The following is a 16,372-nucleotide window of genomic DNA, read 5'->3' on the forward strand; positions in this document are numbered from 1 at the left end:
TTAAATTCGTTTGCCAGTGTTTTACGAATAGTGGTGGCAGTGATGCAAAAAAGGTCAAAATTTTTATTACTCATACAAATTTTATTCAAAGTTAAGGCAGATCTGTGCATATTAAGAGTTTTTACGAAATTTGGTATATGTGAATGTGGTGTGTGTTGAATGGAAAAGGTACTAGGATATGTTTAAATGGGGATTTTAAAGAGTAACTTCTCAAGAAGCTGCACACAATCAACCTTATTATTCATAATATTGATGAGGTAGGGATATATCACTTATATTTCTTCGAATGGTAAGTGGCAGTAGATGCAACTGGGCACATAAACTTTCATATTTCTTATCAGAATTGAGTTTAAATTCGAAATTTAGGAAACGAGTATAATTTTTCTGGATTCTTTCTATATGTTGAATATAACAGTAAAAGCTCTTTATTCGCGGGGTAAATATGCCGCGAATACAGAAACCGTGAATACGGAATGGTAATTTATATGGGATTATAGGTGATACGTTTCTAGGTGACAACATACATATAAAAAACAATTTAATTGAAGCTTTTGACCATACTTATTAATAATTATTAAGCAACGATTTAAAGAATTTTGTAATTTTTTTCTTAGCAATTTGCCTCTTAAAAATAAGACTTCGTTCCATAGACGATAGACGGATCAATTTTCATAAATCACAAAGCTCATTTGCCATTTTTAAGCGTTCACTAAGTTCTCTTCAATGGGCTGTGAATTTAACGTTTCCTCCAAGTCGATTTCAGTCAAATCTTCATCTTGCGAATCAAGCAACTCCTGAATGTCACTTGATTCTATCTGTTCGTACCCATCTCGTCCTATTCCATTCGCAATTTCGGCTATGTTAGAATTCTTTTTATTAATATGCATGTACTATGTACCGATTACATCCGCGAATATAGAAATCTTTAGCCACGAATTTAGGAATTGGGTCACAATTTTTTAAACCGCGAATAGTGAAAACGCGAATGAAGGAAGCGCGAATAAGGAGCGTTTACTGTACTGTAATTATTTGGGATTCCAAATTTGAGAATCTTATTAGTTTGCATTAATTTCGTACAATGATAGTGATATCTTTATACAAGAATAGCTGGGTTTAGGCTGAAACTATTTGAAACTTCGATTTATTTAATTATCTATCTGGCTTTTCATTACATTACATGCAGCCAAAGCCGCACAAAATCGCCATTGGCCAACGCCGGTTTGAGCTACATATTTGTGATGGTACATCGAGTAATGTGTTGTACAGATACGGTATCTATCCTCTGACGGCGTACGGCTGGTGGTCTGGAGGGAGACGGGTGTCGACTGCGTGCGGTCAAGCCGCGAGGGCGGAGAGTGCTCCGACCCCACCCGAGCCCCGCGCGAGAGACAGAGAGACACGCCGCGTCGTCAACATGATGTGCTCGCTGAAGCCGACGCACCCGCCGGCAGACCTACTCGTGAGTACACCCGCAACGTACCGACCGAGAGATTAACGGCCGTTCCCAATATACTATCTACAGATAGAGATAAATTACTACCTTTTACTGTCAATAATCGGAAGCTGTCCCAATATAAATTAAAATGAATTCCCAGATGAAATTAAAATATAACCTATTAATAAATTTAAATGTATCGAAAAATATAAATTAATATCTAAGGCCTATTATAATGTGAAAGATTATTTGAATGATAAAGATAGTTGGAATTAATGTTCTAAATATTGTTATACTCGTTTGAATGCTTATACGTAACTTTTTTACTTCATCCTGACTTGCACTAAATAACTTTTAAAGTTTTACAGTGAATAAAGATTTTTTTGACTTTGACTATACCCGATAAGTCATTCTTATCGCTTTATAATGGGACGCGTGAATTACAATTTCCATACAAACTTCTATCGCTGGTAAGCTATACGACCTCCCATTGACAGACAGCGTGTACGGATAAGGTGGGTTACCGTTGATAAGTTTATCGGGATAGAAAAGTCAACGATAGTTACGATTTTTATCTCAAGTAGGCCACAACCGGAGATAGACTGAATATTGGGAACGGCCGAAAGACGCGTCGTTAACATTTTTCGAAAACCAATAATTCCTACCTATTTTCATAGAAGTGTCACTTGATTAGAAAACAAAACCAACACGAGTCTACTTTTGAATTTTAATTCAAACAAAATAAGAACGCAACGGTTTAAATGCAAAAATGGCCAGCCAGACAGAATAATGACCCGTACACGGACGAACTGGCTCTCCAACTCTCTGCGGCTTTTTGAGCAATATTTGCCGAGAAGTCCTATACTGAACGTATTGAGTGACGCAATTTTGCCAAAATTCGACTTTATTGGCAAATTTAACATTGAGTGTTCGATTGGTAAAATAGCCTTATTACTTGGCAGCACTTTAGGCCTAATTAAAATGGCAGCTTAAGGGACTACGCGCACTTATTCATCTCCATTCGCGTTTCGCTGAACGATCACATTTACACAGCCCTGCTTCTATCACACTTATACAGCCCTGCTTCTATCAGCCGCGTACGGCGTCGTAAGAATGAGAATAATAACTTTAAATCACGTCTGCACTCTTTAATCTTTGCGTGCATAATGATCACGTCAAATCAATGCAGGAACAATACAGGTCGCAACTTGTCGACAAGGAGTCGCGAACCATCCCTGTAAAGAGCTGTTCCGCCGCCGTCGAATTATCCTCATTTTATGCTGGTTTGCCGCGAAAGCAGAATGGACGCGGAAAGCTGAATCGACGCGTACACGTCTCCATACAAAATTGTTGTTTTCTATGGACAAAAGCTGAAAAGAGCTGAATAAGTGCGCTTAGTCCCTTACTTGGTATACCGATATATTAAAGTCAGGACCTGTCGCGACTGTGGAAATTTTCGGAGTGTGTCCTAGATTTGAGAAACCTTTCTCTTCCGATCGGAAGTTAGTTTTCTCTGCAGTTAGACAAAGACAAATATATTATTATGAATTGAAATTAATAATTAACTAACAAGATCCTTTATATTACAAATTGTCCATGGTTGGTACAAATGTTAACCGCACAAGCTATGCTTTCGTATCGTATAATGAATTACTACCGTTGGCACACTTCTTACTGAGCTGCCAAAAACGAGTTGGGTCTTCTACCGAGCGCCGGTTTACCCCCCCCCCCCCCCCCCCACTTGTTAAAAGGTCGCCTCGGATATCTGTAAGTATAGCATCCCAGCCGCCTATTGAATAATATTGTCTCGAACATTTTTATGTTTAATAATAATTTTAATTTTCAGGGTTAATCAAAAGATTAAACCCTTAAAATTATTGATATCACATGTCTGATATGTTTCCTCTACATGTTTTCAATCTGGGATGTTAATAACGTAATGTCTCTTCTTCCAGATGACGATACTACTTCGCATGGACGACAAGATGAACCGGCAGCTGACGTGTGCCGTCTCCAGGAATGACTCCGCGTACGCGTTGGCACACGAGCTGGTGCAGCTGGGCTTCATACACGAGGTGGGCAGCACGCGACCGACCAAACAAACGGCTTTCGTTACTTCTAATATATAAAATTCTCGTGTCACGGTGTGCGGGACCGAACTCCTCCGAAACCGCTCGACTGATTCTCATGAAATTTTGAGTGCATATGGGGTACGTCTGAGAATCGGACAACATCTATTTTTGATCCCCCTACATGTTAAGGGTGGTCCACACGATTTTTTTTTTTAATATTTTTGACATTTTTTTTTAAATTTGTTTGATTATGATTATAAAAATACATACAATTTCAAATTTTCACCCATCTACGATCAACACTTACTTTTGTATCGCGATTTTAATATTATTCTAATCCATCCACAGACACGCAATAGAGTTGCAATATGGCAATCGAATATAATGATTATTGTAGTACCATAAATATTATGTACGATATATTTGGTAGGTCTGAGAATCGGTCGTCATCTATTTTTATACCCTAAAAATATTAATTATTGAATTTTTTTATTACTTTATATGGCAATACAACGTTTGCTGGGCCAGCTAGTGGTACTATATTATGATAGACACTCTATGGTGACTGAAGGAACATTCCCAAGTCTTTAGTCCTTTACAATCAGTATTGTTATTAAAGACAAACAGGATTGAGTCATTACTGTCATTTAAAGACTTACACATTGAATCAGCCTTGCACACCTTCACAGTGTGCAAAGTTGAATTAAATAGTTGTACGTTATTTTATTTTAATTCAGTATGAATATTTATTTATTTTCATTTTTAACCGACTTCAAAAAAGGACGAGGTTCTCAATTCGTCGGTATGTGTTTTTATGTTTGTTAACTTTCGACTGGGTGAGCCGATTTTGATTTGGTCCAGATCTGACAATGGCATCCATAATAAAACCATAAAAGTCTTAAATTTGCTATACATACGTATAGCAAAGTGGATGATAAATTTAAGAATAACTCAATATCGTGCTAACCGATTTCGATGATTATAGTTTGGTGAGAGTTTGGTTAGGTTCTGATTACGGAATCCATGACAAAGTAACGGAACTCTTCAATTCCAAATTAACGATACTCGGCCGAATCTTTTTTATGCTATCCGGATATTTAAGTCATCTACCATAACATAGTTATGGTCAAGTAATTGTCGTAGTCGAATATGATAGTCAATGTGACTCTTTAACGACTTACAGTAACGGCGCGATCTGTGGCAGAATTTCTACCTGTCTAATCAAATTATTTCTTATTAATTCAGACATAATTGTTAGTTAGAGTACTTCAAATTCAATAAAAATCATTAAAAAAAGCAAGATATAATATGCACTAAAAATTATATATATGTACTAGTTCTAGTTACGATAATTGTAATTTTTGGAGTCGGTGTCATCCAAGATAGGTTAAGATAGGTGTAATTACATATATAGTAATAGGTGAGATGTGCTTGAGTCGTGAGGAGGCGAGAGGCGAGAGCGGGTCGCGGCGGAAGGACACCAATTCTAACATTTACAATAATCGTAACTAGAATTAAATTAATTAATTAGATTGCATAAAAAAACGCAATTATTTTTATATTTTTTTAGTGCATATTATATGTATTGTTTTGGAATAGTATTTTTGAAGTCGGTTGTTTTTTTGTTAATTTTTTTTTGTGCTTTTTGTTTATACCTTAATAAATAATTTTATTATTATTATTATTATAGCAATATAAAGGCAATAAACGAGTTAGTATTTTTGTTTTTCTCGCAAACGCTGACGATATCAACTCGTATTTTGAACAACATTGGTATTTTTGACCTAAAGTAAAATTTTTACCCAAAATGTATCACTAGTGAAATTTAATTCCTAGTCTGGCCATGAGTTCAGTTATAAATGAACATGAGTTTATTGACATGACGACAGGCGTGCGACCTTAATTTGTAGTTCGAGGCTGTCAGATGTGGGCTAGACAATGGCCAGTCTTCAGCTCTGTAAGTCCGGAACGTTGACTTCCAAGTAAGCTTGGGTAGTTTGTGTCTTATGTAACCAGGTGCTGTCATACTGGAAAGTCCAAGGTACATTTTTAAAAAGCGTATTGCTAAGAGATTCCACAGCACGACCTATGACACTTTGACTTCATAAGAATGAAGCGTCGTGACTCTTTGAAACTCCGGCTAACGCAGAATGATGGCCCACGTTATACTTTTTCGACCATTTGTGTATTTCCTCAAAGGATTTCGGCTAATTCTGGCTTTAACAGCCTTTTTAGTTGTAGCAGCACGCGGCCGCCCCGATCGTCTTCAACAAAGGACGTGTTGATCTATTATTGATTATTTAACGATTCAAAAATGACGGACTGAATCGAACAAAGTTCCTAAGGCGTTCCTTTTAATTAGAAAAATAAGAATTAGATATTTTTGTTGTAACTATATTTATGGCCGGATTCGTTAAAGGTATTTTTTTTCTTTAATTTTTATTAATTGACGAAAGAGTAAAGTGTTCCTGGGATTTAACAACACATTTAATATAGATGAGAATTTGCCATTTAAATTAACTGATAACTGTTTTATTGTATAATTTGAATATAATATATCTTTGTATATAAAATTCAGATTCCGAGAAATCTTTTACATCTCAGAGTGATTTCGCTCCTCGCGAATCTCTTGAAATCGCCACTGGATGGTTTTATTTTACATCTGACATTTTTGTGCTCGTCACTTTAGGTCTGAGTACAACTTTTTCGAATTGTTGGTAGATTCTGACATTCAATAGATAATTCAGAATATATCCAATATTGAATGAATAAATAAATAATAATATGAACACACTTTCACACAAATTATCTTGCCTCAAACTAGGCTTAGCCTGTGCTATGGGTACAAGACAAGGATATATTTAATACAATATACTTACTTAAACATACATAAGTACATATAAACGTCCATGACTCGGAAACAAACATCCATATTCATCATATAAATGATTGCACCTACCGGGATTCGAACCAGGGACCTCTATCTTAGTAGTCGGGCTCACTAACCATACGGCTATATGGGTCGACAATATATATATAAACTAGCTGACCAGCCAGATGTTGTTCTGTGCATAATAAATAAAACACTGTTTTTTTATGAATTAAACGCCAAGAACTATTTTGTAAAATATGCTCCCTGTCAATGACATTCTATATTATGTATAGAACGCCAGTGCTCCCTGATGTGAACTGCTGTGTTAACTATAATCAAATTGTTTCACAGCAGAACTGTCAATAAATTCTCTCATACAAAATATGTTCTTACAAAACCAATACTGGAAATAAAAATAATTATTGGTCCCAAATCCAAATAAAAACTATCCTATCTCTCAAGTTGGACTAAACTGCACTCCATAATCCCCATTTGAAGCCGTTCATTAGTTTAGGAGTCCATCGCGGTCAAACAACGTGTCACGTAATTTATATATTATATTAAGATATTGAATGAATGTATTCTAATTTGATGTATTTCTGTGATGTTCCAGGCCGACCGCGACAAGATCAGCCGCCTCATGGAGGACTCGTTCCGCAGTAGCTTCGGTCCCGTGGCCCCGCCCCCCGGCGCGGCCCCGCCCCCCTCGCTGGCGCCGCACCGCGCGCCGCAGCACGTGGCCAGCTAGTGACGTCATCGGCCGCGCCCGCTACCTCGTCCGCTCTCGTACTGTTGCCCACTATTCGTTTTTATCTAAACCGCATCACTTTCCCCACGTTTGCGGCGAATTGTCCACGCGTGGTCATTGCAACGAGTTTTATTTTCTTCAAATTTTATATTGTATATTTGTATGTATTATTGTGATCCCTAAAGATTGCTGCCGCAGTGTAGTGTAAATGTAAGTGATACGTTAATTTGTCTTCGAATATACAAATGAAAGTACTAAGTTGTAGAGACGTTGAGTGGGGCTGTCATGAGAACGTTCGACAATTAGTGTAACATTAAATAATACGCGGGCGGTATGTGCGCTCTCGGACACGGGAACATATAATTGAGCTGTTTCCGATACGCGTAGCTTCTGTTATAAAAGTGATTTATAGTCATTTAGATTAGAACGGGCCCGAATTTGTACTGGACCACGAAAATATGATAATTTATAAAAGACGGTCAAATCGTACCCCGTGTGTATCTATATCTTATTGTAATTATATTAATGTTATTATAGAATATTGTCGTAACTTTTATTTTTGCAAATGAATGATTTGTCGGTCGTGCTGAGCGCGCATCTGTGCTCTATGCGATCGCTAGAGTTTGACCTAAATTGTAGTAAATTTTTAAATTATATTTAGTGAATGCAGTTTCTATATTGAATCAATGAGAAATAGTTAGATATTTTGTAATCAATTCATATTGATTAATTAACAACGTTGTTTAGAACAATCAAATTACGGTCGTTCCCAATATTCAGTCTATCTCCGGTTGTGGCCTACTTGAAATAAAAATCTTAACTATCGTTGACTTTTCCAATAAACTTATCGACGGTTACTCACCTTAACCGTACACGCACCTTATCTGTCAATGGGATGACGTATAGCTTACCAGCGATAGAAGTTTGTATGGAAATTGTAATTCATGCGTCCCAAAACAAGGCGATAAGAATGACTTATCGGGTATATTGGGACAGTTTCAGGTTATTGAAAGCTAATTACTGACAATAAAAGGTAGTAATTTATCTTGATCTGTGGATAGTATATTGGGAACGGCCGTAAGGCGCATATCAACTCGCACGTATGTTGCGTCATGAACGAACTCGATGTCGTGTCTCGACGTCTAGTTTGGAATGCGGACGTTGTACTGCGTGCCGGTTGATGGGTGCGGAATCTATTTCTTCGGGCACGGGTCAATATCAGTGCTGCGAAGGATCAAGTATTGCGAGTGTTGACACCACAGACAGCTTTATAGTTAGTGATACGTTAGATGGTCGTGTCGTAGGTAATTGCTAGTCGTACGTGAATCTATGAGTGTTGACTTGAATTTGATACGCTTTTTAATAAAACCTAAAAGTTACGTTCTAGTTTATAATGTAAGTCGTTGCGGTTCGTAGATAGAACATCGAGGACGCTTTAGTGATGTAGAATTTGTATGAACTTGTAACTGTAACGGAATATTTAACAAATTATTTAATTTTATTTAAACATGTATAGCGAGGCTTCCTCCAAGAGTTTTATCTAAGTGGTGATGTATACTGAGACGATTATACTCATAGTGAGCTTCTGTCAATATTTAGCGTTTGACGGCTTCCAATATTCCTTACTTTTTACATTTATGAATTCCTGGCGTCACGCATTGTCTCATGCTATTTCTAATAATTTAATGGTTTTATTTCAATGCCCGTTCCGTCAAAAGTTTCATATCAATATTTCTATACGTAAGTGTCAGGGTGCTTCTTGTACTTTGGTGCCAATTTTTTACTTTGGATTTATTCGTTTTTATTATAAAACTTCGATTCTGTCATAGTTTTCATATTATATACTTTATTTCAAATTGCCAACACGGCCACTTTATTTATTATATTATCTTTTGTTATCCCCCTTTTTTGATAAAGGAATCAATTGAATGTTATTTTTTATAAAATATACTCAAAATTGTAGTTGAAAGTATGAATAATGTTAGAAGCATGACGATATCCGGATCGTAAGTGAGACAGAGCGAATAAACGAAATAGATGAGAGTGAGACGGAGAACGCACTGCGGTGTGAAGAATGCGGGGGCATTAGCCAAAATACTCAGGAGTATGAGGATGTTTGGCGAATGTGGCGCGACTAGCGCGTAGTGAAACGAAAGACTGGCTAATGTTACGTGGCGGACGCGGGAGGCGCGACACTCGCTTTGCTTTGGGAGACCGGGAATACGTAGAGCAGCTGAGAAACAACAAAACAAGCCGCGAGAGAATCACTAGCGATGAGGCCCCGACTGATAGGGTTACCACTCAATTATTTAAAGTTTGTATTGACTGGTCGTGGCCATGATATATGGCCAAATTACAATATTTCACCATCGCTTTAAAGCGCATTATTGGAGACTACATCAAACTCGGAGAATATTGTATACGGAAAACTTACAGTTTTCACTTATATATATTAACAATAGCAATTATTGTAATATGCAGTAAAGTAAAATAAAGAAACTTAGAAGTAAATTACAACAAAAATTCTATAATAATAGCTAAATCTATATAGGGTTTTCTACTCCAAACTACTAAAGAACATAAATTAAGTGTATGAACATAAAATAATATTAATAGACAGAACATTGGGTCAGAATTATAGTTAATTCAAACTTACATTAAAATATATCGAACTTAAGTCAGAAAGATTAAATATGAGCTCTCCGATCTCCTGTTAAGCGAGACAGTACGATTCGTGACCAGCCATTATGACCAGCTGATAATAAAAATAAAAATAAATAATATTAACGATCCCAAAGTGAAGTTAGTGTGACGCTCGGTAGGAAGTATATTATGGCGAACGGTTTGGCGTGCCCTTTGTAAATATACGCTTCTAGAATAAAAGTATAAATAAATATATGTTAGTAACTATTACTGGGAGTACCGAAGAGTCACAGTTTGATTCCTATATATATCGCTTGTCATATATTTAGTTTTACTTAGGTTTTATTTTTAAAACATATTATGAAGATACAGAAATCTCCAGGAGAACAGATGACCTTATCATAAAAATGCCTATCTCAATAGTTCACAATGGAGAGAAAACCTTTCTAACAGTCATTGAAATATTCCACTAACATTAAACGGGCAAAGAAAATATGTGCAAGTGCGTATGCACCATGCCCTTGACATTCATTTTGCAATTTATTTAATAACTTTTGAGATGAGTCGGTGGATATTTTTCTTTATATATAATGGATAATCGAAAGCATTGGATTAATTTTCTAGTAACTTCCGGATTCAGATGGACATTAAATCGACCACTTTAAGTTAGCACGTTTTGTTCCATAAACCACCACTAGATGGCGTGCACCTTTGTAACTTCATTGACAACAATAACAATCCACTGAAACTTTATAAAAACATCTTTACATTACCGTTATTATAAATTAATAATATTCGTATAATTGTAAAGACGTTCGTTAGCTTAGAAGTGCCGCGATGTAATTGTTGTTGTATCTTGTTGAAACTCTAAAAATATGTATACTGTGGCTTAAAAGGTGCATTTACATTAGTCGATACTGTAATGGTCGGGTCGTTTTGTCGTTTCTAACTTTTACTTGTATGTGCATTCACTGCCTACAGTTGAGTATCGCGTAATTGTGCAGTTTCCAGCCAAGCAAGAAAAATGTTTTGCATCTCTATACGTTTCTTAATTAACATAATAATATTATATATACTCACATATGATAGTGATTATTATATGAACCAATAGGTTTTAAGATGTATTCGCTTGTGAAATCTAGAGATATACTCCAACTAAAAACATACTAAGGCTTTCGAAGTCAATGGTATAAGTCAACAATCATCACAATTGTCCAACCCGCCGCGACTCTCAATGTAAATGCATCTTAAGATTAGTCTCCGTAAGCAACTACTTATTTTGGTAAACATTAATTGTTGATAATTGAGATTGTAAGCTTGGGGAGGCTAAACTTAGTCGTGCCTTAATTGTAACTTGACAAACGTCAACTTGTAATATTTGATGGAAGCTATGTAGAATACTTGTTAACGTTAATATTCATTGCGTGAAACCTAAATAATTTTATTGTTGTCATGTCAAATTCTATAGAAAATTATATATTGTACTATCTTGTATGTACATGAAATTGACGGATTGTTAGTTGAATGTTTCCAATATCGTCACTGCTTTTGAGTTGTCGCACCGCCGGCGACCAGACGAATCGTCGATAGTGAACACCCACATATTTTTTTCATGAAGCAACGTATTGTGGTCTATTTCAAATCAATTCACCAGTGGTTGGCTCCTTTGCACAGGATGCCGGCTAGATTATGGGCACTACAACGGCGCCTCTTTCTGCTGTGAAGCAGTAAACATTACTGTGTTTCGGTCTAAAGGGCGCCGTAGCTAGTAAAATTACTGGGCAAATGAGACTTAACATCTTCTGTCTCAAGGTGACGAGCGCAATTGTTTTTTGTATTTTTCAAGAATCCTGAGCGGCACTGCATTGTAACGGGCAGGGCGTATTATTTACCATCAACTGAATGTCCTGCTCGTCTCGTCCCTTATTTTCATAAATAAAATTACTGAACAATATAAATAGTAGCTGTCTAATGAATACTTTTAATTAACGCGTTACCGCTACGAAAAATTTCGATAGCTAATTACCAACACCGCTCATAAATCTTGGTAAAAATCGTCTTGTCGCCGCGTGTGTGCCAATTCGGTCTCCAACGTTCAATGCTCCCGCTACAAGCTAATGCCGCCGACCGTCGCGACATCTATATTATTTATACTTAACATTTGTTGAAGCGAACACGAGTAGTCTGTAACGCGCTGTATATACTTCGTTTTATTTTGTTTGTGTCCAAAGATGTATGTGTTCATGATACGTGAATGTTTTATTTTACTTATTTCTTTATATTATTTATTGTATCCAGTTTTGCATTTGCGTTGTTCCGGTCGACCCGCGCGTCGTGTTCGCGCCCCTTTAACGTTAACGCTCAAAGTGTCGTCAAACTAAAGTGATCAACCCGACGTTTGCATTCTGTTCACAAATGTCAATAAAATGCTATCAGAAAACGCTATGTGCTTATTATTTTACCTCTATCAAAACACAAACCTAAAAATAATTTCTTCACTTTGGCATGGTCCTTTTTAGGGTTCCGTAGCCAAATGGCAAAAAACGGAACCCTTATAGATTCGTCATGTCTCTCTGTCTGTCCGTCCATATGTCACAGCTACTTTTTTCCAAAACTATACTGTTGAAACATGGTAAGTAGATGTATTCTGTGAACCGCATTAAGATTTTTACACAAAAAAAAACAGTAAATTTTGGGGGTTCCCCATACTTAGAACTGAAACTCATAATGTTTTTTCATCAACCATATACGTAAAATGATATTGAGGTTACTAATATATTTTTTTTCTAAACTGAATAGTTTGCGCGAGAGACACTTTCAAAGTGATAAAATCTTAAAGAAATAAACTTAAGTCGAAAATAAGTCACTATGTTATAGTTTTGCTATAGAAGAAGCAAAAAATTTACTACTAATCTTTTAAATTAATATAAATCTTCAGTATCCTACATAATATTAATTATTCAATCCATACACAGTAATGCATCTCAAATACTCAAACGTTTCGAGTTACTTAGAAAAAATCATAAGTTCACACCATCACTAGAGTTTGGAGTGTAGGAGATATTAGCCAATGAGCACACGCTGTAAAAAAATAAAGGTAAGTATTTAAATACAACTAGAATATTTCTTTATGAAATAGATTAGTTAATACTTGACTAAACAGAAGTTCACGAGTGCGACGCATGGACCAGCCATCGCCTTCCTCACCATACTTTAAACCTACCATTTAAATTTATACATCCACATCATATATCTCGGCTCTAGATCCACCGTCTCATTAAATCGAGTTACGTCACTATATTACACTGACCTGTATAAATACCACTGGACAGACTGTTCCATACATTTGACAACAATTTTTTTTGCCTATTTGAAGTGCCACTCGCGAGCGTCCAGAGAACTAATTTTGACGTATAATGCAAATGGCTGCGAGAGAAACGTACAGTACTCTGAATTATTTTTGGATTTTGAATTAATTTCGTTCGTTTTCCGTGTTACTTACACTTCAGGAACGTAATTAAAATACACATTTTTATTGTAAATAGTTTTCCTATCGATATTTGTTTAGCTGAGGTTGTCAGCTCGCAATATGGCCAACAGCGCCAAAATGGCGAATATCAAACAGGCACAAAAGCACTTTGACAGCCGCCAGTCCAGTAGTAAATAGAAGAGCTCAGTGCGATATTATCATTCAAAAATTCGATGTAGCCATCTAGCTATAGAGGTGATACCTACTCGTACACCGAGCTGGGACACCACGGAGCCAACTTGATAAAAAAACAAATAAGATTGACATTTATAACGAGAGGATGCGCTGGCCGGTGAGCGATCACACTGGAATGGATGAATTTCGATCAAATTTATTTTAATTTCAAAAGATGGTTACGTTACAATAATCCAATATCTAAGGTACACAACGTGTATCGTAACAAAATAAACTGTTCAGACTTAACGCCTGCGCAAATATTACGCCAAAACACCATCGCGGAAACATTGCCGTCACCCGCATCAGGCGCTTGAAGAATCTTCATACATCTGTCATGTAATCTGTACTCACGTCACTTGACCTACTATCATTATACAATTCACATCCTTTTTTAATTATATTAATTAATTAATGATCTGGGCATTTAATTTACACCATTCTATTCGCTAAAGATAGAACATAAACTCTGTGGTCTACAAGCAATAGGGAAGCCATTAAAGTACCTACTTTATAAAGTTTCTTATGAGAATAAGGGACGTTCAGCTGACGATAATTGATACGCCCTACTCATTACAATGCAGTGCCGCTCAGGATTCTTCCGCGGCACTACAACTGCGCTCGTCACCTTGAGATTTTAAGTCTCATTTGCCCAGTAATTTCACTAGCTACGGCGCCCTTCAGACCCAAACACAGTAAGGCTTACACATTACTGGTCCAGAGAACTAATTTTGACATATAATGCAAATGGCTGCGAGAGAAACGTACACTACTCTGAATTATTTTTGGATTTTGAATTAATTTCGTTCGTTTTCCGTGTTACTTACACTTCAGGAATCAACGTAATTAAAATACACATTTTTAGTGTAAATAGTTTTCCTATCGATGTTTGTTTAGCTGAGGTTGTCAGTATTAGTTTTAGTACCGCATTAGTTTTAGTAGTCACCTTGAGATGTTAAGTCTCATTTGCCCAGTAATTTCACTAGCTACGGCGCCCTTTAGACCCAAACACAGTAAGGCTTACACATTACTGCTTCACGGCAGAAATAGGCGCCGTTGTGGTACCTATAATCTAGCCGACATCCTGTGCAAAAGAGCCTCCCACTGGTAAAAGGTAATTTTTTACTACGCATTATAGGCATGTAATACTTTCATAATCATCAGCATCATAGTAAGCATACTATTACTATGGGCAAATTATACCACTTACAACATCAGGCTTGCCACCTCGATTCGCGCGATTCGTTCCCGAAAAAAATGAAAATAATGTCAGGTAAGGAAAAGCCAAGTTATATTTTATGTAGGTATTTATTATACAACCTTTTCACATGTTCGTATCATCAAATATTTTACCACTCAACGAGATAGGCAAATTACAAAATTATACAACATTAATCTTTCAAGACCTGAAATTTATTGTATATTGATGTTGTCTTCTGGCTTTCTTGAAACTGACGTATAAACGTCAGAAATCGTTACAGCAAAAGTCCTACTTGATAAGAAAATGTTGGTTTATATTGACAGCAATTAAATGGTGTTCTCAGTCAGTACTTATATTTTTTTATATAAAACTGCATCAAGATTACTCAGAGACAGAAAATTATATAGGTCTGTAGTAAACATCTTGAGTGCAAGATGTTTACAAGTTGAAAAAAGACTACCATATGATAACTAACAACTATTAATAGTGGATTAATTATCAGTAAAATAAAGTCCGAGTTCACATATTATTATAACGGTCGTAGGTCGGTAGGTTTGAAGTCGGGGCCAAGCTAAATGTAGAAGCAGGTAAGTACCTACACTCGCCACGCGTGACTTTGAGCGGATTAGCTTTGTCTAGAACAAAACAAACCAAGCGGGCAGGCACCGACTAAAACATATCAATAGGTAGTATTTTATTAATATGAAAGGGGCTTGCATAGCACGTGTATTAAATTAAATCTTTATTAAGTTATTTATTACTTTTCAGTTTTTGGAGTCGTTAGTTAGTATGTGTACAAGGCTTTATACACCAATGAGGAAAATTTAATACAAATTGTTATAAAAATTGTAGTGAATAAATTACTTATATCAATCATTAAAATTGACAGCTATTGGAAGTCTGAACGGAGCCTAAAGGTTACTAAGACGCACGAACCATGTTAACCAAGTCGCAATAGTTACACTCATCCATTACTGAAATTTTGACAGAGTGTGTTTTACATGCTCTTGGCGATAAAGCTTCAAATTATTAAAATCACATAGAAAATTACAAAGTGATCGTCATGCAACATTAAAATGTTTTGTAAAAGTACATAATATTTATAATAGTACGGTTCCTATTATTGGTATGCAACTCCTACTTAACCGGCTTTTATTTAATTATCTGTCGCTGTACAAATTGTAAGTGGTCAGTTTTGTTTTCCATAAAAGTACTAAATATCGAAACAAAAAAAAAACAAATGAAGAATACGGTATAAATATCCTTTAATACATTATTTCTGCCCGCATATTATTATGATATAATAATATGAACGCAGTCCATTTTGAACTTACAGTCTAGGTACTCAACAAGTTACATAGAAAGTTCTAAAAATATGTGCGATTGTTCATTCAATTTTAAATGACGTCTAGAAAATTGTAGGTATTTCGAGGATTTATTAGCAATATAAAATAATGAAAATCAAGTTTTAGGAGTTGAGGCTTTCTTTTTTGGAAAATTCCCCCTCTTTTAGAATGTTTTCAAAATTTCAAAAAAAAAATAGTCATTTTTGACTTATTTACTAAAATATACACAATCATAATTTTGACCTAGGTATGTGCTTAAAATCCTAAAGATATTCCTTTCTATACTTACTTCAATCCGATTCTAATCGAGCTATCCTTAAGTCTTTTGGTTACTCGCTTAACTCGGTTAACT

At 36.0% G+C, this 16,372-nt stretch overlaps 1 protein-coding gene across 1 annotated transcript in view; it reads left to right on the top strand.

Annotated features, from left to right (window-relative positions):
* LOC126974938 (nuclear receptor-binding protein homolog) overlaps positions 1-12,210 on the top strand; it is an 83,085-nt gene extending 70,875 nt beyond the window's left edge. The window contains exons 8-10 of the mRNA XM_050822692.1: positions 1,267-1,459; positions 3,391-3,510; positions 6,993-12,210. Coding sequence (XP_050678649.1) covers positions 1,267-1,459; positions 3,391-3,510; positions 6,993-7,127 — 448 coding nt within the window. The 3' untranslated portion in view covers positions 7,128-12,210. The remainder of the gene's footprint in view (positions 1-1,266; positions 1,460-3,390; positions 3,511-6,992) is intronic.
* The last annotated feature ends 4,162 nt before the right edge of the window (positions 12,211-16,372 follow it).

The sequence above is a fragment of the Leptidea sinapis genome, chromosome 34 (genome assembly GCF_905404315.1).
Source record: "Leptidea sinapis chromosome 34, ilLepSina1.1, whole genome shotgun sequence".
NCBI classification, from domain to species: domain Eukaryota; kingdom Metazoa; phylum Arthropoda; class Insecta; order Lepidoptera; family Pieridae; genus Leptidea; species Leptidea sinapis.